This window comes from Uloborus diversus, chromosome 8 (genome assembly GCF_026930045.1).
Source record: "Uloborus diversus isolate 005 chromosome 8, Udiv.v.3.1, whole genome shotgun sequence".
In the NCBI taxonomy this organism is placed as follows: domain Eukaryota; kingdom Metazoa; phylum Arthropoda; class Arachnida; order Araneae; family Uloboridae; genus Uloborus; species Uloborus diversus.
The window spans coordinates 154094566-154122497 of NC_072738.1; the positions used below are offsets into that span (position 1 = coordinate 154094566).

Below are 27932 nucleotides of genomic sequence, written 5' to 3' on the forward strand. Positions count from 1 at the left end.
TTAAATACCTTTACATTCCATTCCATGTTGTATGAAACCTTCGTTACACAAGCAACTTATGGCATCATCAGCAGCAATCTTGCAACCATGATAATCTTTACCACAAGTTTTGCAATCTTTTGAGAAAAAGAAACAAGTATTATTTCCTTCCATTAGTGCTCATCACGGATTTGTTTGTCGAAGCTCACGAATTCGAACATGGTTAAAACAAATTACTGCTAAGACGAACTGATTTTAAGCACCCCTTTGAGTTCGTTTTAAGGAGGTCCGGGATAAAAAAAAAATCGTCAATTTTTGCATTTTGTTTTTATCATTTAAGAAACTTCTCCGTGTTTTTGTGCTTAAAATGACGTTTGATTCTTGTTTCTATCTTAATTAGAACGAAAGATATAACTATTTTTGATGCATGCATTTAATTTATCCTTATATATTATTTCTGTAACCTGTTTTTTTTTTTTTTCCTACGCGAGATCTTCCTCAATTCTCGATCGATTTCTTTGATTTACATCCTTATACAGGGTGTCCGAAAAGTCCTTGACACATTTAAAAAAATCATAGAAAACCAACAAATTGTCGTATGAATTTGCGGTTTGCACCATAATACTTCACAGGTTCAAGAGTTTTTATGACATCGAAAAAAATGGTGGGGGGGGGGGGGGGGAGAAGAAAAAAGGCATTTCGCAGCCAGGGTGTCAGTATATGCTATGCTTGTAATTCTTCGTTTAGTAATTTTCATTCCTTTTTGCGTTTTCCCATGTCAACATAAACAATTTAAAAGTTACTTTTAAATCGTTTTTGTTGACATGGGAAAACTCAAAAAGAAATTTTCAAGATCAAATTCTTAATTTTCAGAATGAAAATTACTGAAAAAAGAATTACAAGCGTAGCATATACTGATAACCTGACTGCGAAATGCCTTTTTTCTTCTTCTTTTTTTCCCCTTTTCATTTTTTAATTTTTTGATGTCATAAAAACTCTTGAACCTGTGAAGTATTATGGTGCAAACCGCAAATTCATACGGCAATTTGTTGGTTTTCTATGAATTTTTTTAAATGTGTCAAGGACTTTTCAGTCACCCTGTATATTATTTCTGTAGCTAAAGAAAATGTTAAGGCAACTATCTAAAAACTAAATTAACTTTATTTGGATTTTACATACGAAAGGGCTTCCAAATTGCCCTTGCTATTCGAACTGCCACGAGACGACCAACATCAACAAAAATCAAGCTATCGAATGCCACGAATCCACGATACATGAACAGAAAGACATCTAACTAAATTGAACCAACAGGTGGGAAATTTGCATATCGAAAAGCGCCCTCTTGTGCACAGGTATACTCGAGGATTTTTATGGAGATTTTCCACAGCTCCCCACCATGAACTCTAAGAGTTCATCAATAGAACCTATAAAAAGAACTATAACAAAGGCAAATACATAAGGAAATTCTTCTCCTCAGTAAACAATAACGAATGCAATAACTATAGGTTGCTAAATATAAAGATTAAAATACCAGAAACCATATGGTTACAAACTTATATAAAATGTAATTTCTATTTTTGAATTTTATGTTCAAACAATTTTACAATTTTAAACTTAAGTTAACAAAATTAATTTTACTATAAACAAGGTTTTTTTTTTTTTCCAAAATTAATGAAATATTTAAGCAAATTATTTTAAGAAGTTAATTAAAGTCCAACAACACAAATACTTCAAAATTTTGAAGGAAAAAAAAAGAGTTTAAAACAAATTTTCTATAAACTTTTCGACTAATTAATCATAAAAAGGATACGTGAAACCAGTTCATTCACAAAGTTCAAGGGGATATATCAGCTGCACAGGTTTTCTGAAAAGTCCCTTTTTGGTTTTGACGACACAAGCTCTGATATGTCCATCTCTACCTTGAAAAGTTTCTTGAACGATTCCCAAGTCCCATAGTAGTTTAGATTTTGAAATTCCCTTCGACGAGCACTACATCATTCATCTTTACTTCTTTGTGAATGTTAGGCGATTTGAAATGGTGAACTGTTTTCAAATTAAGTAGATATAGTTCTTTCCATTTAACCCAAAAATGTTTCAAAAGTGTAGTTTGATACTGCTTTCTTTTTAATAAGGACTCTCTAGTTGACACTCTATTAACTAACTCAGCAAAATTAAATGGATAGTCGTGATTTTTCCTTCCATATTGCAAAAAGTCAAGAGGAGTTAATGGCTTGGGCTCAGAAAAATTATCAGTAACGTATGTTAAAGGTCTCGAATTAACGACGTATTCGATTTCAGTCAAAACAGATGAAAGTTCTTCAAACGTGAGAAGAGCTTTTCCGAGAACTTTTCTGAGTGGATCTTTCACTGATTTTACGAGACGTTCGTAAAATCCGCCCCACTAGGGCGCCCTTTCTACGATAAACTTCCAATTAATGCCACGTGAAGATATAAAATCTTTAAATTCCGAATCTTGTAGAATGTTATAGAAGTACATTAGATCTTTATTTGCGGCTTTGAATGATTTTGCCTTATCCGAATAAACAACGCTGCAACTACCTCGCCTGGAAATGAATTTTCTAAAGGCTAGTAAGAAATGCTTTGTAGACATGGAGGACACTAATTCTAAGTGAATTCCTCTAGTTACAGCACAGGTGAAAATTGCAAAATAAGCCTTTTTAACTTCCTTATCACATTTGTAAAGAATAGCTCCTGCAAAATCAAGGCCACAAATTTCGAAAGGTGGATTCTCTACAATTCTGTCTTTCGGAAGTTGCGCTGTTATTTCGTTTGCTGGTTTGGATTTGTATTTTCTACAAATGAAGCATTTTCTAAGTACTTTCTTCACGAGTTGTCTCCCCTTCGCTATCCAAAACTTTCTTCTAAGCATTACTAGAGTAGCTGTTACTCCGATATGAAAGTTCTTAGTATGCTCATGTAAGATTAATAATTCCGAAAATTTAGAGTTTTTTGGTAGAAGGATGGGTTGTTTCTCGTATAGAGAAAATTCTGATTCATCTAATCTCCCTTTTATTCGCAAAATATTCCTGGGATCTAAGAAAGGTACTAGAGAACGAATTTTTGAACTATCGCTAACTTTTTGAGATCTTTCTAAATCGACTATTTCTGACCAATAAGCTTCTTTCTGGATTTCTTTAATCCAGTATTCTTCAGACAATTTAAGCTCATTTGTTTCGAGAGCGCCTTTATTTTTCGACGTGTTTCTTGCGTTGTGTATAAATCGAAATACGAAGGCAGTTACTCGCAATAATTTGAGATAACTGCTAAATTTATCAATGTTAATGAGCTTTTCGCGATTTTCGAGGATTACTTCATTTTGCGAAACTTCTCTAAATTTACTCTTTAGTTCTAGGTCATGATTGCTGACGTTTTGGGCCTCTATTTTTGGCAAAAACTGCTCTGTTTGGCTAAGCCAGGGTGGTCCGTGCCACCCAAGTTGACTATCTTTCAATTCCCGAACAGATATTCCTCTGCTTACAATATCGCTTGGATTGTCCCTCCCAGGACAAAAATTCCATTTCGGTGGTTCAGTCAGTCTTTGAATCTCCTCTATCCTATTTTTGACGAACAGTTTGTAACAGGACGGTTCTCCTCTAATCCAATGGTAAACTATAGAGGAATCCGTATGAAAAAAGCAGGACTTCTCAAATTTTAAAGCTTTACAGACTTTAGCACACAACCTGGCAGAAAGCAGTGCTCCCATCAATTCCAACCTCGGCAAAGAAAGAGTCTTTAAACGGGGCAACCCTGCTGTTGGAAGTGATAAAACTAGTTGTTATAGTCCCGTCAGTCTTAATGACTCTAAAATATATTACAGTTCCGTAGGCCTTTTTAGATGCATCCGAAAAGGAGTGCAGTTGCACATCAACTGTGTAAGAGTCCGTGAAATGATAAAAGCGAGGGATTTCAACTAAACTTAAGTCTTTCAGTTCAAGACACCATTGACTGAAAAGTTTTTTGATAACTTGGGGCATTTCCTGGTCCCAAAGAAGACCCATTTCCCAGACGCGTTGAATGAGAATCTTCAAACGAATTACGTAAGGAGCTACAAATCCTATAGGATCAAAAATTCGACCAGCAACTTGCAACAGGAATCTTTTTGTATCAATTCCTTTCGATACAAGGGATATCAGATTTTCTACGTTAAAATAAAACAAATCCCTGTCAGCGTCCCAGGAAATGCCTAATACTTTATAGTTTATCATGTTTTGACCAATTGGGTTTGATGACGTTTCAGTAGAAAACCCGTTCTTCTCCCAAAGTTTTCGCAATTCAGCAGAATTAGTAGCATACTTGTGCAAGGGCATATTTGCTTCTCTAAAGATCTGGACGCATTCTAAACTAGTTGCATTGCCGATGCAACAGTATTTTGACCTCCTATGATGTCATCGACGTAACAAAATTTGTTTAACAGTTCGTGAGTTTGCGGAAAAATAGAAGAATACTTCTTCAAATGGTGTTTAATAGTAGCACATAAGAGAAAGGGGGAACTATTTATTCCGAAGAGAACACGATTGAACCTTAGAACTTCTAAAGAGTCTGAAAAGGAATATGGATTTTCAGTCCAAAAGAACTTAGTTACATTTTTATCCGATTCGTTAATTGCTACATTCAAAAATGCCTGTTTAATATCAACTGTGAACGCAATTGGATGCTTTTGAAATGATAACAAAAGTTCAAACAAATCAGGATACAAATTAGGTCCTATATGCAAACTATCATTTAATGAAAACTTGCCCTTTTCATGCGAATCTGCATCGAAAACAACTCTGAGCTTACTAGACACCCTATCATCTCGAATTACTGCCATATGGGGCAAATAGAATTCTGGACTATCTGCTACACTTGATTCAGGAACACGCTCTACAATATTTTCAAAGAATATAGATAAGGGAGAAGAACTTTCACTTCGAGACCGGTTTGTAAGCTCCGCAGAGAAAATAAATTACTAACGAAAACATGTTTTGGGACAAAAGCCGACATTTAGGAACAAATTCGTCGCCAACGGTGAACTGGCTTGGCGGAGGATTGCCATTTCCTCGCGGGAGTCGGGGAGACACACCCCCCATGGAGATTCTAAAGCCTTTTGTATCTGAAGATTTGAAGAGTTCCAGATGTTCAATCGTTCCTCTCTTTTAACTAATGTACTCATTTGCTACTGTTGAAAAACCGCAACTGATACCGCGATTTTTCTCTTTGAGTGGGCCTGGAAGAAGTGTCATCGCGCCGTTCGACCCCTGAGCGTTGTGCGAACTAATGCATCTACTAATCAGAATGAATTCGCCCTAAATTTCCCCTTTTACTGATCATTGAGGGAAGAAACATTATTATTTATTTCCACTTTTGCTGATTTATATCATTGAGGTTGTAAAAACAAAATAACCTTTTTGGTCTGCTACGGGAGTTGTTTTAGGGGAGTATTCTTCTTTTTTTTTAATTTAAAGAAATGGTTTAAACGAAGAAATAAATTTAAAAGTTTCTCTAGCAGCTCTAGTTTTCAGATAATTTCAGCTGCTTTACCCAAATTATGCAGTTTTAACTCCATTTTATGCATTTCTAAATCAAAGTGTAGGCTTCTGAAACAAGGACTGCCTCCAGCATGTTTGCTCTGCTATAATCAGTTGGCAGTCTAGTTACATTCAGAAAAACTCACTACATGAAGTAAATATCTAGTAAGTTTAGTAACAAGGCTTCACCGAATTGCGGTCAACTTGTAAGTTCTTGCAATGCATATATTCGCTTTGCGTGATGTGTGACGAATTGGATCTTTGTATGTAATATTTTCAGGGTCCGACTAATGTAGACAATAAACAAAATTTTTTGGGGGTCCTCTACAGTCAAACCTTATAAACAAAAGCATTAATAAAGAATCAGGGGTGGTAGTTTCAGGGGTGTTCAGGTATTAAATCACTTATTCAAAGCAACCCACACTTGTACACATGAAAAACTAGATAAATTCAGGAGAGTACCTTAATTTTCTTACATAGAAACTGCAGCAATTTTAGTATTTTTGGGGCTCTTAAAAATTGGGGACCCATGGCCAACAGCCTAATTGGTCTGGTTGGTAATTGAGCTCTGATTCTTTTGTATAATACACTTTGAATAAAAATTCCATTATTTGTTTTTCATTTGATCTATGGATGTAACTTAAACCCATGTCACAAATATTTCAATTTATTTATCATTGCATCTGAGCATATTTCTAGTGAAATGTAGTGTTGTAATTAATTTGTTACCCTGACAACAATAAGAAATGTAGTGATATGGAAGCAAACTAATGAACTAATCATGTAAATATTCTTATTTTAAGTAATAAAGTGTTTCAGTGTATTATGAATTTTATTGACTCAAATTTTTAATGCAATCTTTATTTTTGATGCAAACAATACAATTGGGAAAATGAGAATACATACCAAACTGATTGAAGTCAAGGTAAATTTAATATAAAAGGAAATAACTAATGAAATTGCCTATTGATCATTAGAATATTAGCTCTATATAGGCTGTAGTACACATTACGTAGCATAAAAAAACATTGTTTTACGAAAAACATTGAATCATTTCACCAGAAATGAATTGAATTTGTGGGATCAAAGCTATTTTTTAAATTAGACATCTTTCATTACTTTTCATCATCGAAAGACTATCACTCATTATCATGTTACCGACCTTTGTAAATAATAATTATTATTATTATTATTTTTTTTTTTTTTTGCACAATCTAAAACATTTTCACTTTTATTAGATTCTGTTGAATTTGTCAAAGTGAAGTTTCAGTACGAGTTCTCTCGAGTACATTTCGGGACGAAAATAGTTTTAAACATGAGTTTTTAATTGTTTCCATCCAGGTATAACTATTTTGAATAGTTTCGTACGGCGAAATGGATCAAGCTTATTCTCTTCCTACTTAATCATGGAAAATTATCGAACTTTATCGAATATCGGAGCAACTTGCACGCTTAATAAGGGGACCCACTAATGATTTTTGGAAAACTGCTGAATGATCCTAGTCGTTGTTACTTTTTAGGAAACTCTGTAAAGATACATTTACCGGGCTTTCCCCCTTCCCCATCTCTCTTATTAGTTCTGTCTTCTCTTCCTTTCCTCCGAAAACACCAATCACTACCCATCACCCCCAGAGGCACGGAAGAAAAAGCTATGTCCGTAAGGTTAGTTCCCCCTCCCCCCCCCGGAGATCATCAGTGAAATTGTTAATGAGGTCTAAGGATATTAATGGTGCAATACTGTACTGCCGTGTGCAGGGGAAAAGCAGTAACTGCAAATTTTTCATTTTTGATTTTTTTGCATTTTTGTCATCTATTGTGCGTTATCTTTACTGTACAAGCTCGCTTATTTGGTTTCCGCTGAAAATAACGCGCGAAAAAGACGTCTAATTCCAACACTTTCCTATTGTTAGCATTAAATCCAAAACGCGTTTCTTCAAATATCTTGAAAAATCATTTCTGCAGTTACTGCTGTTTACCTGCACAGGGCAGTATGATAAGGTTTAAGGCGAGCTGAACGATGGTTTTTCTTGATCGTAGGAGGTCTGTGATGAATTTCCCTACTGAATGGAAAACTGGTAGTCGGCCCCGCTTAAACGAATACCGTGAGTTCCAAGAAATATTATTCGAATCAGCGGGGAAATTTTATTTATTTTTCCTGATTGACAACGTTTGTCTTAAAACGTTAAATTAAATCAATATCTAAGTAATAGAAGAAACATGTTTTTTATTAAAAAGCGTTTTAAATAAGCTAAGTAAATAAAAGTACGTATGAAAATCATATGTCACTTACAACTATGGGTAGTGAATCTTTGTTCCGACACCTTTTTTCAGTTAATATTTTTTGGAGACAGTCCATAATAGTGAATTCCTTGCTCAAGGTATTTTGGGAGCACCTTTCAAACTTCAATTACCGTGTTTTACGCAATTAATATCTATCAATTTCTTATCTTCTGCAATGTTTATATTTCGTTGCGTTTTTTAATTTAATTATCAACTGTCTGTTGGTAATGGCAACGATAAAAGAAAATAAATAGAATAGTGGATATGCTTTGATGGATTATGAATGTTTTTTCCCCCGCCGGTTGTTTGCCGAAAAATACAATTTTTAATTTTTGCTTCAGTAATTGCTCTTAATTAATTTTTTATGTATTCAAAAATTTTCTCAGCTAAAACATATGCGAAAGCTGATCACTATTATTCGATTAACCGGGGAAATTGTTCGATTAAGCGGGATCCCTAACATTGCGAAATGTCTAACATTGGGAAATATTCGGTTCCAGGAGATTTTATTCGTATAAGCGGGGTTTTCGTTTATCCGTTACGAGATAAGGCGGGGCTGACAACATTGTGTTTCCATTACGATCCAAGTGCGCAGAACAAAAATTGACTTATTTTGTAAACAAACAAATAACAGAATTTTTTAAAAAATACCAAGAACTTTTCATAATGAACTCAAAAAGTACAAAATAATTTTTCTGGGTCACAAAGGACAATTTAAGAATTCCTGTAGTTTTTGAAAATGACACCACAAACGAAGAAAAGTGCGGCTCATGTCATGAAGAGGATTTATTATTATCTAGCTTTCAATCATAACTTTGAGTGTTCAAACATGCATATTTTTCTTATTGGGGAAACGCTTTTTGTGTTCTCAAGAAGCATTATGATATTGAATGCAAAATAAACCTAATATTTACTCTTTGTTAAGCTTTAGTAGTTCAAAAAAAAAAAAAAAAAACTCTTAAAAGTGTTACATGACGTTGTGTATTTATCTCTGTACTTTTTTGAAAAACCTTCTTCATATAAAAACGCTGTCCGAAAAGGTGATTTTCAGGAAAAAGTTATAAAGGTCACTATATATGTGTCGTGGAAAAGGTCTGCGGACTGATTTCTAGTTGATAAGGATACAATGCGAACATTTATCGCTTGAAATCTGAAGACTTTTATTGTCTTAAAGTTAAAATTGCGGAATAAAACGCAAATGCGTATATTCACAAGGAACGATAAAATTAAAAATTTTAAAAACCTCCGATTGAGTCGCAACTGCAGAATCAAGAGGGAAAATTGAAAATCCTTTTAAAAGTCTTATATTATTTAAAATCAAAGTCAAGTATTTTTTTTTTTTTTTTTTTTTGCTATTAAATTGAAACTGGCAACAGATAAAAACTTTAAATCACTGCTTTTAATTCCCTTGTTGGTCAACAATGAATGGGGTCGTTTCCAAAATTTTAAAAGTATTTTTTTCTGAAAGAGCATGCTTAAAAACACAGGATCTGACAATTTTTTAAATAATTTGTTTAAGTTTAATATTAAAAAAAATGCTAAAATCTGCGCGCTTTCATTGTTTACATTTCTTGTCTATGACATCACAAATGATGAAATGCCATTCTGTGTTGCCATTCACAGAGCAAAATATTTAATTCGCATATTTACTCACTTGTATTGGCAACGATATGGTTAATAGCAAGCGTAGAGCTCAATTTTAATTGGCTTCTTGATTATCATAACGTGGAAACGCGGTACAAAGATGCGTCAAAGAGCATCATTTGTGACGTCACCAAGACCACGCTTTGTTTGAAAAATCGGACATATTAAAAAATTAATTAAAAAATAACTGTTGGAAAAATGAAAGAATTTTTTGGGTTATGTCATTTATTTATTTATTTATTTATTTTTGCTTATTCAATCAATTTTAGTGACTAAAAGTATTACTTTTGACTGAAGGAAACAACCCCATTCGGTTTTCAATCGCGTGAATAAATGCTTAGCGGTTATTAAAATCTGCATTAAAAAAGTCATAATTCGAATTTTATGAAAGATAGAAGCTCCAAACACATTTATCAGAAGGCGGAAAAAATTTCTCTTTATTTTGGTATTAAATTTTAAAATTTTTAACTATGTTCTCACTGCAAAAATCGCGAAAAACATTTCAGAGGTTTTTAACTAATATCTTCGTTAATTAATGTCATCCAAAAACACAACCTAGCTAAAAACACTCCTGATCAACTCCCCTTTCGATTTTTTTTAAATTTTTTTTTTAAATAAAGCTGTCCGTCCATTTTGGCCCTAGAGTGCGACAGACAGATACACACGCATAACGGGAGCTCAGATTTTAAGAAAATGCATATATCTTGAATAATTGCAAATTGCTTATCTCTACTATATCAGTGATATAATTGATTCACGTGCTTTAAGAAGTACTGCGGAACTTAGAATTGGATATGGAGAATGTCCATCCGTCTCAATTTTTCAGGCTGGCCAAATTGATTGAGAAGGTAATTCAATAAATGATGAATTACTTTTTTTCGAAGATCTTCTAACAATTGTTTTACAACAACATGAGGGGTATTTAGCACGTTTGGGAACAAATAACAGACGTGTTTAGCGTTTATCAAAAGTCTAGAACATTTTGACTGCAAAAATCCACAGTGAAAAACACACGAACACAATGAAAAAGTATGTTTTGGTTTTTCCAGTAACTGAAATAAAATATTTAGATTTCGGATGTTTAGTTCTGATGTAAATTAGTATGCTAATTAATTAATATGTTGAAGTTTGCTGATCGTTTATTTAGTACTTTTGATATAAAGTTATCTTACCAACCCACTAGTACTCTCATTTTAGAATTAAGAGAGGGGGGGGGATATGTAAGAGGTAAAAATGTCGCGTAAAAATGAATAAGTGAAAGGGAGGGGGGGGGGGGTTCACAAGCGGTTTCTTTATAATATCTGATACCAGGGTCCACCGACTGATGACAGGCCCTGGTGTTAAGCAAATTGTGATTTAAAAAAAGGACAAAAAGAAAAAAAATTCGAAGTGAAAAACAACGCATGTTTTTTTTTTCCGGCAAAATTAATTTATTTTAAGGATTCAAAATTTTTACTCGTTTCATACTTTTGCGCCATTCTAATTTCGCCCCAATTCTTTTAAATCACGTATCGCTAACGTAATAACTTACGCTTGACGATTCTACAATGACTTTTTTACTACCCTTTAGCAATGAACCATCGTACAAATGAGGCTTAATTACCTCCCTTTCAGCGCTTCCGCAGAGGGGAGAGAAGAGAGAAAACATCTTCACCTCCGGATTCGCATTGCAAATGCAGCGACATCAGCATTGGCGATTTAGTGCCTTTTCGATCATTCAAGCACGCTTTTTCCCAAACTTGTCTCGCCAACCTGTTCCTTAATGTCGGCTTCTTGGTCGAACCACTTTTTCGTCAGGGGTCGAAAGGAAGGTTACATACGTTTCTACCGGAGTGGAACATCTTTGCGTGTGAACTATCTTTGATATTTTGCTCTATGTAATTATTTACAACCTTCCTATACTCGGCATACAAAGAATGATCATTTTGAAACCTGTAGCACAATTTTGAAAATCTTTCATATGCCACTTCGTAATTGTTTTCAAGCGATTCTTTAAAATTATCCTTCCAAGGGAGTTTAACTACATATCTACCATCTTGGAAGCGAATACTATCTTCGAATTCTCGTAAAATTTTGTTATCATTACAACTTACATCATCGTTAGCTGGTTCGATTCCAAGATTTTCTAGTTGCCAAAATGTCTCTAATTGTTTTGAAATGTTTTCCTCAACCATTACTTTCATGGCGAAAGAATCCCCTGAATTTCTATTTGAAGAGCCTGATATTCCAATTAAACACCACCCATAGAGCGACTCAGCAGCTACAAGTTTTCGATTAATACGTTTAATTCTACCTGTCATGACGTCATAATAGTTATCAGCACCGATTAAAACTGAAACACTAGCGTCCTTATTTGAAGTATCAGCTAATTTCAAACCTTTCAAATGCTTGCTATAAATGGAAATAGTAAGGGTGCATCGAAATGCATAGTGCAGGCGGCGGAATATGTGCCGCGGATATTTTTTCTATTTCTAACGCCTCGATTTCCAAATACAAATTCGGATCTTCTTTATTTTCCAATCTTATTTTAACTACATTAAACGTTTTTCCAACAGGAGACTTATCTCCGAAGGAATAAACTGTTAGATTTTCTTTTCGAATAATGGGAAGTTTCAACAATCTTGAAAATTTCCTATCTACAAAACTTCTTTGAGCCGCTGTGTCGGCTAACAAACGACAATTTCTATATTGATTATTATAACGAGCAACGACCGATGCGGTTTGCAATAAAACCCTTTGCGATTTGTTTTCAGTTTGACAAGAAGAAACGTTAGTAACATTATCATCAGATTCTTCTTGGGGCGGGGTGAAAGTTGTTTTATCCGAATTCTGATAAAACCGATAACAAAGTGTTTTGGGGTGTGATTTTAAACCACAAAACGAACAACCTTTTTCTTTATTAAGCTTTGGACAAGAAGAAATTGAGTGTCTATTCGAAAAGCAAAAAAAGCAAAGTCTATTTCTTTTCAAATAATCCCGTTTCATTTCTATGCTTACAGAGTCACACGAAACTGAATCATGCAAGTTCGAATCACAAAACACACATTTTGAACTAGCAACTGTATGATTGACTAAGAGTTCAGCCGCTGAAGAATTGAAACTTTTCTGTTTTCGAAAAGTATCTCTGGTAAAAGATTTTGACCCGGAAGCGCCTCGATTGCGTTCTTGGAGCGGATGGGTCGAATTTTGTTTTTCTTTTATGGGAGAATGAAAAGATTGAGCTCTTTCGCGACTTTGTATTTCTTCACCTAAGAACTCGAGAAGAGCTTTCAAATCCCAATTATCACTTTTATTCTTTCTACTAAATTCAAGAGTTAATTCAGAGGGCAATACTTTCAAAATTATCGGTGTTAAGAGATTACCGTACGATTCTGAATTTATTCCCAAGCTTTCTAAATTCCTGATTTCAGTTTCAGCTTTATCGTATAATTTTCTCAAACTGTTCGTATCACTTGTATTTTTTATGGGAGTCATGTTCAAAAGCGATCCTAAATGCGCATTAATGAGCAAATTCTTTTGTCCGAATCTAGATTTTAAAAGTTCCAAGGCTGCATCATAATTACTTTCTGTTAATGCGAATCCGGAAATTGCTTTAGCTGCAGCACCACCTACTAAATTCTTAAGGTAAATAAGCTTCTCAATTTTAGATAAGCCACTATTTTTATCTATTGCATTTTCAAACTGACTAATGAATTCTAGCCAATACCTGTGGTCACCGTAGAATTTATTAACAGTTAGTTTTGGCAATTTAATTGACGACCTAGCTTCTTGATGTACTAGACCACTAGTTTCCAATGTTGAATTGGATAAATTAGCGGGGTTAATAGTAGGAGGTACAGCCGGAGGTGTTAGAGCTGCTATTCTTTGAGTAATTTGACATTTATAGAAAATTAAATTTTCCATGAAGTCTTCACATTGTTGCACCTCTTTTTCGATATCTTTTGCTTCGATTACATTAAGAAGCTCATTATCAGCCACTTTAAGACAGTCAATTTTATCAATTAGTTGATTGTATAATACTTCTAAATTACGAACATTAGTTTCATTTACTAAAGTGACGTCTAAACTTTTAACGAACTTAGTGGCACTGTATTTAAGCGCTTTACGTTTATTTTTTTATCTTTTCAGCATCCATACTAATTGACATACAAATTGAAAACAAATAACTCACCCAAATTTCTTCAGTTACTATATCCAATGGTACGAAACAACAACGATGTCAATATAACATAAAAAGCACATTACTATTTGACGAATTCTAACTATCAAACGGTTATGCAGTACCTTTGCGGCCGATGCGCCATAAAGAAAATGCTAAGGCAACTATCTAAAAACTAAATTAACTTTATTTGGATTTTACATACGAAAGGGCTTCCAAATTGCCCTTGCTATTCGAACTGCCATGAGACGACCAACATCAACAAAAATCAAGCTATCGAATGCCACGAATCCACGATACATGAACAAAAAGACATCTAACTAAATTGAACCAACAGGTGGGAAATTTGCATATCGAAAAGCGCCCTCTTGTGCACAGGTATACTCGAGGATTTTTATGGAGATTTTCCACAGTAGCCTGTTTTTTTGTTCCTACGCGAGATCTTCCTAAATTCTCAATCGATTTCTTTGATTTACATCTCATTTTAAAGCTTATCATGCAGGCTAATGACGAAAAATAGACCCGCGGTCTAAAAAAATTTTTTTTTCTTTCAAAAACATGTTTTAAAGCACCGGACTGAGGTTTTCGGTTAAATTTATAAGTTTAACTTCGCTGTGACCGACAGAGCTGAATAGCTCGATTGGCAGAGCGTTCGAGTGGTAGCCAGATGAACGAGTGTTCGGCCCCCGCCCAGACGATCTGCATCAAAAAATTAGACAGATATCACTCATAACATGATTACATAAAAATAATAAATAATACAACGGAGGATATAAATGAGATTTATACGCTTCTTGCTGTTACGAAAACTTGATGCACATGTAGCTATATCGATTCTTATTTTTTTTTTTTTTTTTTTTTTTTTTTAAAGCTTTGACTCCGGTCAGAAAGCTAAAGTATAAAGCGGGATGCGACTGTATCGTATTTTTCCCACGAGTGTTGAAATACATTCACAACGGTTTACTTTTTGAATGAAACTTAAAGTCCATAATCATCAAAAATCCTAACTTAGAAATGAATGTTATTTTTTTCTGCTATGTATTATAGAAAATATTCTTACCTATACAGGTCTGGGTTTCTTTTTCATAAAAGAGTTCATTCCTGCAATCACACTTTGCGAGCTTCATTTTTATGTCCCAAATGCATGTTACGTTCTCCGCATCACCACAATGCAAAGAACCATCTAAACAGTCATCAACTCCTAAGCAAAAATCTCCACTTGTACCTTTTTCACACCGGCAAAACTTATTTTCACTGTTTTCAACATCAGCAGCGCATTGGCCCTCGTTAAAGCAGTTACTGTGGTCTTTGCAAACACCTGGATTCAAAAAACATTTTTGTAGAAAATAAACAATTCAGGATCTTGATAAGGCTTGCCCGCGGAGAGATGGCGATTGACCTTGAAGCGGAAGTATCATCTATACTAATATTATAAAGAGAGAGATTGGATTTTTGTGTATATATGTTCGAGGTAATCTCCGGAACTACTGCAGCTATTTGAAAAATTCTTTCACTATATGAAAGGTGCATTCTTACTGAGTGACATAGGCTATAAATTATGCATATATATGAAGAGTCAGGGGGAAAAACGCTTTCAGTCCAAAAATTTGGAAATTCAGGTTTTTAGGGAATATTGTAGTTCAATTCCGTCTCTATGGACCCCGCAAAGCGGAAGGGAGAAAAACGCTACCAGTCCACAGTAATTTAATAAAAACTAATGGCACTGAGGGGGAAAAACGCTTTCAGTCACAGCGCGCAGTGGAAAACCCCTCAGGGTCCAGTTTGTGTAGTTGGGAGGCCAATGAGTCACGTTGCTATGCACCTATCCCGTCGCGCCACACGACTCTTTGTCCTGTTGTTTACCAGTTGAATGTAGGTTAGAACATATAGAGAGAAAAACTTTTTTTTGCTCTCCTGAAAAATTTAGGAAAATGGACTGAAAGCGTTTTCCCCCCTAACTCTTCATATATATTTATACTATTTTTTAAAACCAATAGTTTGTCTTTGCTACCAGTTTTTGTTTCGTACTGCTTTGTTCTTATATACGTAAAAACCAACCCGAAAGGCTCTGCATCTGTAATGAAAGTACAATTAACGATTCTTATCGAACTGAATGCGGAGGGTTGGGGTTTCGCTAATTACCGGTTCAGAATGACTAAGCTCCTAATAAGAGCAAATAAAAATCCAAATTCGCAAGCGAGTTAGGTACATGGTGCTCGTCTGCAATTTTGTTATTGCTGTAACCATGACTGTAAGAAAGCTTTTGGAGCTTTTCTGGCGAAGCAGGAAGGTACGAAGCTATTATGTCACACCTATTCTATTCAAGAGTCACAACTGACTACAACTGTATTTATGTCGAGGACTGCATACTAAGTGCCTTGCCTCCATTATTTTATATACCGATAGATGGCAGCACCATCACCGGATCGAACAGTTAATGAGAATTTAGAACTAGTCCAAGAGCTAATAGCTACCTGGTGCTAGCACCCCCAGAGGTATCGTTTCACTTGGAGGACATTGAGACCACGAGCATATTTAACGTCGCCCAGTCCCCTTTAATGACGACGGTGGGTCTTCGACCAGCGGGGATCGAACCCGAGGCCCTCCGGCCCCGAGTCCAATGCCTTACCGATCAGGCTACCACGGCCCCTTATGTCACTCCTACTTGAGATTCCAGATAACACGACTGGCTTTCACCGGTAAGGTTACGGAATTCTTTAGAAATAAGTCAGGGTAATTTCAGGAAGGTAACTGAATTTTAGCAGAGAACATTGTTGTTTTTTTGCAACAAACGTTCCTTGGAGAAATTGGGCAATTTCTTTCTGAATTCTTTTACAATGTATAAACGAAAGTATAATTTAAATATAAAGCAAAATTTGTCAAAAAAGCGGAAACTCAATAGGGGACGTTTGTTTGCCATTTCCGCAGAGAATCAACGAAAGCAATTCTTTAGAAACAAAACTGGTTCATGAAAACCAGGAACGCAAATTATACTTTTTCTCGGCATACCGGGTGGAACTGGAAATCTCAATTAATGCAACAGCAGTCAAGAATCGATCAGCAGGCTTTTGCAATGGATTTTTATGCAACTGTCGGGACTTTACTTTTAGTGGTTCAAAAACGGACTATTCCTTATATAAACTACCTTGAAAGTCGCTTTCAGAAAGACTCCGTACGTATGTTCTACAAGAACGAGCTGATGTGTGCATCACATGACTTCCTTTTACTCCAATTTAACGTCATTTCCCCATTATTCGCTATTTTAATGTGATTCAATATTTATTCTCTAAATATCACCAACAATGGCCAAATTGAAACCAAAAAAAAAAAAAAAAAAAACTCCGCCAAATTTGTCGCCAAGTTGGCGACAAAACTTGGCGACCAAAAGACTGGCGATATATCGCCAAGTGTCCGACAAATTATAACGCCACTTGAGTTTACATCGAAATTAACAATGATTTCCCCCCAAAAAGGTGCAAAAGACCCCCTTAGGAACATCCGAAAGCAACCAAAAGGGGAGGTGCACAACTAGACCCCACTACGAGTCTATGTACCAAATTTCAACTTTCTAGGACATACCATTTTTGAGTTATGCGAGATACATACGCACATACGCACATACGCACATACACACATACGCACATACATACAGACGTCACGAGAAAAGTCGTTGTAATTACCTCGGTGATGGTCAAAATGGATATTTCGCGTGTCTATACATTCTTAGGCACTTTTCCGCATGTGGTCGAATCGAAAAAAAACTCAACATTCATTTGGGGGTGAGCAAAATGGAAATTAAGGGCGATTTTTGAGTGAAAATTTTTTCGCGAATACAATACTTCCTTTTTTGTAAAAGGAAGTAAAAAACTGTCGATTGGGAGAATTTCTTCCAGAGGATGTCTTATAATGTAGGACAAATGTTCGATGAGCCACCTTTTGGCTATAGAAAGTGGAGATAGAACCCTAAAAGGCCAAAAAAATTAGACAAAATTACGAGAGGTCTCATTTTTGTATTTGACGGTGACTTTCATCAAAACTCTTCATGTGGTGGCGTAGAGAAAGGCGTGCAGATATACTTCGATCCTGTTTAAAGTCGTCTCCCATTAGAAGCCCATTACAATCTCTGTATGTTAAGAAAAACTCTAAGAGCCCGTTTAAGAGATGGTTGTAAGCATTACTAGAGTCTTTTACTACAAGAAAGTATCCGGAAAACACAAGGTACAGGATATCTTATCAAAATAGATGAGTTGAGAAATTCTCTCTAAATGATTTGATCCTGAATTTTTATCCGGAAACCAAGACTCTTTATCAAAAAGTTTCATGTGGATGTGCTATAGGATTATACCTATAGATTTTGCCAACAACACTGTGCATTATGCCCATGAATAGCTTAACTTCCTTAACTCAGGAGTTCTCTTCGTGCTATTAAAATCAAAGGCGATTGCCAAATAAATTTTATTGCGCAACTTTAATTTGCATAATCTATGCAATGGAATTGGACCTGAATTAAAGTCACTACGGAATAATATGATTTCGAGTATTGTTCTTACAACCCCTGCAGCAGATAAGTTGACTTATATTTCTTGCATCCCCATGTTCCCTTCATATTTGCTTTTCCAATTTAAGTGATTACAATTCCGAATGAAAATGTCTTATCCATCACCATCATCAAATCTAAAGTTCAAACGTACAACTATACGATATGTAGAAGAACGTTACATACGGTAAGATTGTATTGTTCACTATTCATTATACAGGGTGTCCAGCAAAGGACTCCCTGGTTTAAAAATTAATCTCGAAAACAAAGGATGATATTGCAATAAAATAAACGGTATGTTTATTGCGAAACTCATAAAAATCATATACGGGAACTTGGAAATTAGTTTTGAAAAATGCCAACAGGTGGCGCTGCACGCTGTTATTGCAATATAAGTCTCCATAAATAGTGTTGCAAAGAGGTTGGACGATCATTTCTAGTGTATATGTAAGCATATCCGAGAGGCTAAACTGCTGCTGAAACAACTAACCTTTTCGCAGCACTATTTATGGAGATTTCCATTGCAATTACAGTGTGAAGCGCCACCTGTTGGCAATTTTTAAAACTAATTTAAAAGTTCCTGCATATGATTTTATGGGTTTCACAATAAACCTACCGTTTATTTTATTCTACTATAGTCCCTTGTTTTCGCGATAAACCAGGAAGTCCTTCGCTGGACACTTTGTATATTGGTTTTTCTTGATCAGGGAAATGCGGTAAACGAATTTGTTTCAAATCTCATAAAAATGAAATAAAAAATGTTGCTTATTATTAAATTTTAAACTAAAAAGTAGCTGCATAATGTTTATTTAAGATATTTTTTTTGAACCCGAACAAGGTGGGGACGGTCCGCTAGTTTATAATAAGTAGAATCTGCCGGAAAGCTCGAGTAGAAAGAGGAGCGTTCTCGCTCTGATCCTATCCATAACAAAACAATAACAAAAAACCTATTACAAAAAATACGAATGACGTAACCGCTTCAAGGTCATCCGCTATATCTCCGTGGTCAAGCTTTAGTGACAATTTGAAAAACATGAAAGTTCATGTCATATAATTTCATATGAATTCCTTATAAACAGTTCTTAAAAACTTACTTCTGCATGATCTCAATGCTGTGTCGAACTTCTGCAACTCAGATTTGCATCGACAGTATGCTTTCTCCTTCGTTTCATTGTAGTCACAAGTCGCTTCCTTTTCAGGATCGCAGAACGTTGCGTTGTCTTTGCACACGTCGATCACAGAGCACAAATCACCGCTGGTTCCTGTTTTGCAATGGCAGAAGGAAGGACCGTCATCTGGCTCTTTCTTGCAAACTCCACCGTGTTTGCATGCGTTTTCTGTCTCATCACATATTCCTGAAAAATACACAAGATATTTAGATAGCGGTAGGATTACTTGTAGTTTTCAAGGCGACAGGGGCGGATCCAGAAATTTTTGCAAGGGGGGGGGGGGGGGTCAACTTTCAGTGGTCAGTTAAGTGGAAGAAAAAACAAAGTATAATTTGAACTTTCGTCAAAATATCTTAATAACCTATACATGTATTCTAATAAAAATGTTATCATGAAAACTATACATAGCAATTTATTCATTGCATAGTATGCTGTTAATATTTGAATTATTTAAATTGTTCAAATTGATGAAATTACATTTTTTTTTACATTAATTGTGCCAAGAAAATTTATTTTCAATGAAAACAATAAAGGCACAACATTGTTGCATTAAAATTTTATACAACAAAGTTAAAATATGGAGTTTGTATTTTAAATTTTATACAGCAACGTTTCGGAGTTTGTACTGTAAAAGGGTCATGGCTAACGCATGACCCTGCTGGGCTGAAGCTCAGGAGCCACCAAGATTTAGGACCTCTATTTTTTCAAAGTTATATTATATGTAATAGAATTTGCATTTATTCGACTTCAAGAGACAAGTCTAACAAGACTAAGTAAAAAGTGGTTACCTACACTAATTTTTCAGGACTAAAAATTGACATTCAACAATATTAATAAGTTTAGGAAATATAAAATAATAATTATTCAGACAGTGTTTAATCATCACAGGGTGGTCAGCTGACCCTTTGACCCTCCTCTGAATCCGCCCTTGCAAGGTGATAACATGACTGCTGACTCCATTCTCTAGATCTCTATAAGAAAAGTGGACGATAGGGAAAACTTTGTAAAGAGGTCTGCCTCACCCCTCACAATGTGGGACGAATGTACTATGAAGCGACCACTAGAATATAAAAACCGTAGATAGAACAATAAATCCAAAGACGGTTGGTACACCAAAAAAAAGGAGGGGGGTCAAAAGAAGCGAGTGGGGGTTAGGGCGAGTGACCCCTGAAGCTCTTTTTTTTGTTGCAAAATTGGGCTATATCAAAGGTTTTAACATTACTGATTCTATGACCTCTAAAAAATGTGGAATATGGCTTGAAAACTCAGGACTGATGGCCACCGTAGTCTTGTCCCTTCTAATTCAAAGTTCCATTTTTATGAAATAAAGTGAGAAAAGCTCATTTAAGATAAATAAATACCTTTGTGCTGAACAGTAAAGTAAGACAAAACAACGTTAGAAGAAGCACAAATTTTTTGCATTGAAAAAGGCGTTCCCTGTAACGCCGAAACACGTGTCTGCTGTAATTTACAAATTTGTGCTTCTTCTAACGTTGTTTTGTCTTACTTTAAAAGCTCATTTGTTTGGAATTTTTGGTTTTTACTTTCGTGAAAAAAAATCAATCCCCGCTATAAAATTTAATTTTCTAACAGATCATTAATTTTTAACTCTGAAAAGTGAGGGGGCAAGCACCCTTCACTTTTAAGAGGGGTAGGGCAGTTGCCGCCCTTGCTGCCCCCCCCCCTACGATCCGCCTATGTCTAAATCACATAAAAAGTTAAGAAGACTTTCGTCAAACTCTTCTGTCCAAATATTAGAAAGGATACCAGGTGATAAGCACAATTATAAATTCATTGGTACCGTAATAGATGACATGATCCACATGATTCCTTCTTCCTGTTAACCCTTTAGGGTTCCCTCCTTATGGTTTAAAAATTAAAATCAGGAACTTTGATTTACGTAATCTATACAATGGAATTCGACCCCAAGTAAAATCCCAACGGAATAATATGATTTAGAGTATAATCTGTAATTCTCACAGGACCAGCAGAAGGTATTGGCTTCATTATCCTTGCCTCCCCATGATCCCTACAGATTTCTCTTTCCAGTTTAAGTGATTACAATTTAAAACGAAAATTTCATTTGCCATCACCATCAACAAACCCAAAGGTCAAACGTACGACTTTACTTAATACAACGATACGTACGGGAACATTGTGTGTGTGTGTGTGTTTTTTTTAATGGGAAATTACATGCTGCTCTCTCTTGATCAGGAAATAAGGTAAATCAGTTTATTTTAAAATCTCATAAGAACGAAACAGAAAAAGTTGAGTATTATGATGTTTTAAAGTAAATAGCACCTGCATAATGCGTTACTTAACATAGATATTTTTTTAACCCGAACAGTGTCGGGGCGAGCCGATAGTTAAACATAATTTTAAACTATAGGAAGATTCCCTGTCAGCAGCCGGAGTGTTAAAGGGCAACATTTGTTGAATTAATGATAAAACTTCAACTGTTTTTGCATTATCATCAACTATACTTGATGGACATTGTCAATGTATTACAGGAAGAAAATGTAGCCCTGATCTTGTTGCCAAAAATCCATGACATTTCACTCATCAGCTTTTGTTGACGTGATCTAATGGCTGTATATATTTTTAAGAGCTGGAATATAGCAAAGCTGTGCATTTTTCAAGTTGAACTAATGATATATGAAGGTATTCTTAAGTCATATCATATATTATTCTTCATATTGTTTCATATAACAAATTCTTTTTTGGAAAATTAAAATTTTTGTAAAACATGGACTTGTACACTTATTGGAAGTTGCACAATGTAAAAGTGGTTTGTTTGTTGATCTCCTCGTGATATCGTGGATCTGGTGATCTACAACATCGTGACTACAATGCCAATTCTGAGAACTTGTTATTGGTCATGGCAGTAGGCAACAGTCAAAGTGTAAAGCAGTTGAATCAGAGAAATGCATACGAGGCAAAAGATCAGGTAGACGCAAGAGATGGATTTATAAGAACAACTTTATACTTACGATCATAATGCCATAACTCAATCATAAGTTCAACTTCAAACCGTGGTCCAAACATTGAAATTCGTTTAAAATAGTGCAGTGAAAGTGAATGCAAGTCCTGTAATTACTATCCTTCTTGGTTGGATGGATGGGAAGATCAGAGTAAAGCATGAAATGCAGCCACCTCCTTGTGGTGGGTTCTCGGTTGTTAATGCAATATTTGCATTTTCAACAAAGAGATGCATAGTGCACATTTATTGCAAAAAACATATTACTGGACTAAAAACATATTACTGGGAAAAATATTCCAATGTACAAAAAATGGTTAAAAAAAAGCGATTTTTTGGTAACTTTCAAGATGAAAGGATTATTAGTGCACTAAAAACAGAGAGGGATGTAGTTAATCATAAATACATGTGAATAAAATGTTAAAAGGAAGCAATTGAATGGTTTTAGAACAAGAGCTTTAAACACTTGTATTTTCATAAAAATTTTGAAAGTTTGCCATTTTTCACTTTTTTTTCAAACTTTAAACTTGTTTTCTGATAGCTAAACCTTAATTTTTTTCAAAAATAATAACAGAAATGAATTTTTCGGGTGCAAATACATTGCATCCCAAATGTGCATGCCAAAGTTAAAAAAAATTATTTTCATGACATACTCTAGGTAAGTTAGGGGTGCCCCTGGATGGACAGGTCACCTTCTGAGAAGCTTGTAGAGAGAACAACCCTTAAGGTCTTAACTGCAACTCTTGCTTGTAAAAAATCAAGTTCGAAGACATAAAAGAAAGATGTAAGGACTTCTTTGCTGAGTATTTTGAATTTCTCAAAGTTAGAAACTGGAAGTCAATTTTTGGTAGAAGGGAGGAATGGAAAAGGCTTCTGAAGAAGGCCAGGGCCCACAAAAGGTTGTCGTGCCAATTTTGATGATGATGACTGTTTCTCTTCGAATTTCTTGAATCTTCCGTTAAGCTTCAATATTTAAAAACAACACTTATACAATATATCAATGGTTTACTGCAGTGAAATATCGTCATTCAAAAGTTCATTTAAAGAAAATAGTATATTTACTTGTGCAGACGTCCTCTCTTTTGGCGAAACCTTCTTTGCATAAGCAGACCTTGACTCCGTTAGCGTCAAAACTGCATACTTCATGGTCTCCACATGTGCAAGCTGTTAAAGGTTAAAAAAAGAGCATATTTCATTGATTTTCAATTCAAAATTTATCTTACATTCACTGTAAAAAACTTGTTTTACAAAATTGAGTATAAGCGTTTCTTTCCCCGTGGCAACGCGCGAGAAAGCAGTCAAAAGTGTAAAAGTAAATCTGGCAAACGCTTAAAAAAGTCTCCGGCTTGCTTTGATGTTTGCAGCATCTGGAATGGGGTTTTTAGTGTTCAACTTACGTAATAAAGTTGCGAGAAGGGACTGTTTATTTTATGGTTATTGCTTTTAAATGTAATGTGTAATTTAGAATTTACAATAACTGTGTGCCTTCCGTAACTGGTTTACCTTCGCCACAAGATAAAAGTGTAGTGAGATGCAATTCGGAAATGGATTCTCGGCAAATATGTAAGAAACAGTAAAGCAAATGGAAGTGCATCTTTCATCATCTTCCCCTAAGTTTTCTAAAAAAACAGCGGTGGTCAATTTTCACTTATTAAAATGAAGATAACAGAGCACTAACATAACGATAAAAAAATGTTTCACATATATGAAAAAATTGAAAAAGTATTGTATATAAAAACAAGAGGTTTTTTGAGAAAAGAAAAATTAATTGCTTCAACACATTGTTCTGGAGTAAAAACAAATTCAAATCTTAAAAATAAAAAAAAATAAAAAAATAAATAAATAAATAAGTTAATAAAAATTAGTTAATAAAATAAGAATAAACTAGTCGACCCGTGCGGAACCGAGGCCTTCGAGATAGGAAGGCCATCCAACTAGCAAATGACGTCATCGTTTGTCGATCCACAATGATATTGGGAAGGGAGCACTTCGATTAATATTTTGGTTAAATAAAACTATTTGGTTTATTTATTATTGTCTTCTGTTATTTAAGTAGCATTACAAGTTCTACTTTTTCATTTGAAAACATAAAAAGGAACCGATAATCATACATTAAAAAATACACTGAGCTTAATTCATAGTATTTGACATAAAAACATTTATAAGTATTACAAAGTATTCAAATAACTAAACACGATTTTATTTTACAATCATGTTAAAACAAAGTGATAAATAAACACAGTTTTATTTTTCATTGGAAATTGTTTTTTAACTAATCGCATTTTAACTACTCGTATATTGTATTGAAACATTAAGTCTTAAGAAGTATTCAAATAAATAAATGAACTTTCCTTTTACAATTACATCAAAACAAAAAATAATATTACTATTGCATTTGAATAAGAATTAAATGAAATTTTAAAAAATAAATAAACATTTTTACTTAAGTAAACGGGAAACATGACTGCAATATGTTTCAAAGACATAACATCAAATTAAAGTGCATAATACCAGATTATTAATGTTAACTTAGCTGAGCAAATTTATGCTTTTAAAAAGACGTGAATGCTTGGGTGCCATCCCCCAAAGTAGACGGTGCTCTACCCCCTTCAATTATGAAACCTTCAAAAAAAAAAAAAAAAAAAAAAACCCAAAACATCTCCATCTCCCTTAAAATTTCAAGGGCACAGTTATTTATAACTATAGCCGTTGAAAAGCTATTATTACTATGAGACTATGATTCCGACCCCCCCCCCCCCCTTCGGTGGGCACTCTCGAAAAATTACACAGGAATTCAACTTGAAAAACGTTAATTAAAGAATGAATGATACATCATGAATACTGTATGTTGTATATCAAAAAAATGTATTCAATATCTAAACAGCCTTTTTTTTTTTTTGGAATTCGGCTACTTTCCCATTTTTAGCTTTTCTGCTGCTAATGATTCTTGTGTGTGGGGGGGGGGGCTTTAATTGTTCATCATTTTAGGCTTTTGAAAAATTATTTTAAAAAGCATTAATTGATGACAAAGTAATCTTTTTCAAAAAACTTTTCACAGAATGACCATTTTAACAACTTTCTTTAATACTTAAAACCTCATATATGTTAAATTTAGATCAACATTTTGCTGAGTATGCTCTTTTAGGAAATCAATGTGACAGTTTTGTGACAGGGGGAAGGGAGGGGATAACAAGAAGTGTGACATCACGCGTTGTTTATAACAATATGCTCATGTTGAACAGCGTTACATGTAACAAGGAGAAGGGGGGGAGGGATTTGTTCAAAAGTTTGTAACATACTTTATAGACAGCCCTTTAATTCAATTTATGTTACAGTTTCAGAGTTCCTGAAAGCTTATTAACAGAAAACCCAAGGAGTTCAAAAAATATGTAGTTCAAGACATTTTGCCCTTTTTAAGCATAAACAAACAAGCATAGAGCATTTAGCAAAAACACGTTGTGTATCCACTGCTCAAAATTAATCTTTTGCAAGCCCAGAAATTATGAATACCGTTAACTTAACCACAATGTGTGCATAAATATCATAAAACATAAAGACGACAGTGAAAAAAAACCATATATATATTTTTTAATTTACGCACAGAACCAGCTTGTTTGAATAACATTGCAGGGGCGTAGTTGGGGGGAAATGTTTAAGTATCGAACCCACGACCTCCGGCGTTCAAATCTAATCTTTTATCTCAGAACTACGGAAGCCCATCAAGGAATGTTTTTTGATCAAAATAACACATGCTAGCGTATAAAACAATTTAATCGAAACCGAAAATATAAGATTAGTTCAGTTAAAAGCCTGTTTCAATAAACTTGTTTACATTTTTACTGAATATCAACACCAAGTTACGCTTCTGATAGCAACAAGTATATTCGCAGAAAATTTTGACATATGTATATTGTTAGTTTGGAAAATCCATTTCGAATAAATGCGTGTTCAAAGTTCAAAAAATAAAGAAATAAAAAGTTGCAAGTTAACCGTTTCAAATATTAAAGCAGTATGCTGAAATTACAAATTACAGACAAAGATATCGGAAAGGAAACTGACAATTGTTTGTGTAATGGAGGAAAACTTAAGAAATCTTAACTGCATAAAATGTAAATTTGTTTATCTGAGAAAAGAGTACTTACCTCCGAACTTTAAAATTTATTCCATGAGGCGCCCAGCTTTTTTCTTTACATGCAGGTTGTTCGGAAGCGGAACTCGCTGACTCACTTTTCACTCAGCAGACACTTAAGATTTATATTATACATATATTTTTTAATTGCCTCTACATTCCGGTACGTGGGAAGGAAGAGATAAATCCAACAGAATTGTATTCAGAAATGTGCATCCGAAGTTACATATTTCCTATTTCATCTATATCAACCAGAGCAAGCAACACTACTGGTAAACTGCACTGTTTTCCAAGTTTCGCGCCAAGTTCAAAGATCGACTACTGGTGGCGTAACGAAGCGGGGGGGAGGGGAGTTGTCTGGCCTGTTATCACGTGGGTCTCGGCGGAACTCCGCACTGTGCTTCGAATCGTTTCATGTGGCGTATCACTCTTTAAAAATTTCAAAGAAAGAACATTATGAAAAAGAATCGAAAAAAGTAAACGCATTAAAGTAAACGCAAAAAAGAAGACATGTAATTTGAAGACATCAGCAACAAAACCTCGTTAGATACAACGTTGTGATAATGTGATCATCGCTCACCTTTTGGTTGCAGGTATTTTCAATGCAAACATAAATATCATAAAAAGTGTGGCTGAGTGACTCGAGAAAAAGCAGTAATTGTGCAAGTGAAAAAACACGTTGTGGCAAATACAGTCCTGCCCATGTGAGCATCTGACGGAAACAAAAGAAAGATTAAAAAGACATTTATTGGCACGGATTCGAACTGGCGCCATTCTGATTAACAGCACGACACTCCAACCAACTCAGCAACTGCGCATTCGTTTTCAAATGCCACTCTAAGTCAGAAACCTTCCTAAAATTATCCTGAATTCTTTCTGAAGAATTCCGGAAACCTCTCCGCGATTCGAAACAATCATTTCACTAAAATATTCAGAGATAACCTAAGTAACATAAGTAACTTAGGCACATTTTCGATTCACCAAGAAAGTACCAAAATAATAATCGCAACCATACCCACTGCTAAGAAGGACTTGCAAGCATGCACAAAGAATTCTACTTGTTTAGAAAGTTACGGAATCCAGAGACTCACTTGCTCCCATTCGGAGTTCCGTCAATCTGGACGGGCCATGACGAATTTATTGAAATCAATTCTCATCCCTAAAACTCTTAACCTTCCTGAAAATTATCGTGGAATCTTTTTGATGAATTCAGTCATCTCCCTGGCTAAAAGTCAGTCGTACCTCTGCACCCCCTCCCCCCTTCAGAGAAAACTTAGGTAAGTTTAATACCCAAAAGCTTGACACCTTTCAACTTTTTCAAGAAAGTTCCAAAAGTATTACTGCAAGCATTACGAAAGGTAAAACAGAATAACAAGTACACTGTAAAAACGATTCAGAAACGTTCCTGGAAAATAATAGGCAGCTGATGTGCCCAATTTCTTCCAGTAACATATCTTGGAAAAACCAGGAACGTTTTCCGCTAAAAGTCAGTAACCTTTCTGAAATTAACCTTGAAACTTTCTGAAGAAA

The 27932-nt window shown here is 34.9% G+C and overlaps 1 protein-coding gene across 1 annotated transcript; it reads right to left on the minus strand.

Annotated features, from left to right (window-relative positions):
* Positions 1-27503, minus strand: LOC129228690 (stabilin-2-like). Its single transcript, XM_054863373.1, has 5 exons — positions 27494-27503; positions 23336-23437; positions 19222-19482; positions 14651-14908; positions 1-116 (listed from the first exon to the last, which is right to left on the minus strand). Exons 1-5 carry the CDS (start codon positions 27501-27503, stop codon positions 1-3), a joined length of 747 nt encoding a protein of 248 aa, XP_054719348.1.
* Between the last annotated feature and the right edge of the window lie 429 nt (positions 27504-27932).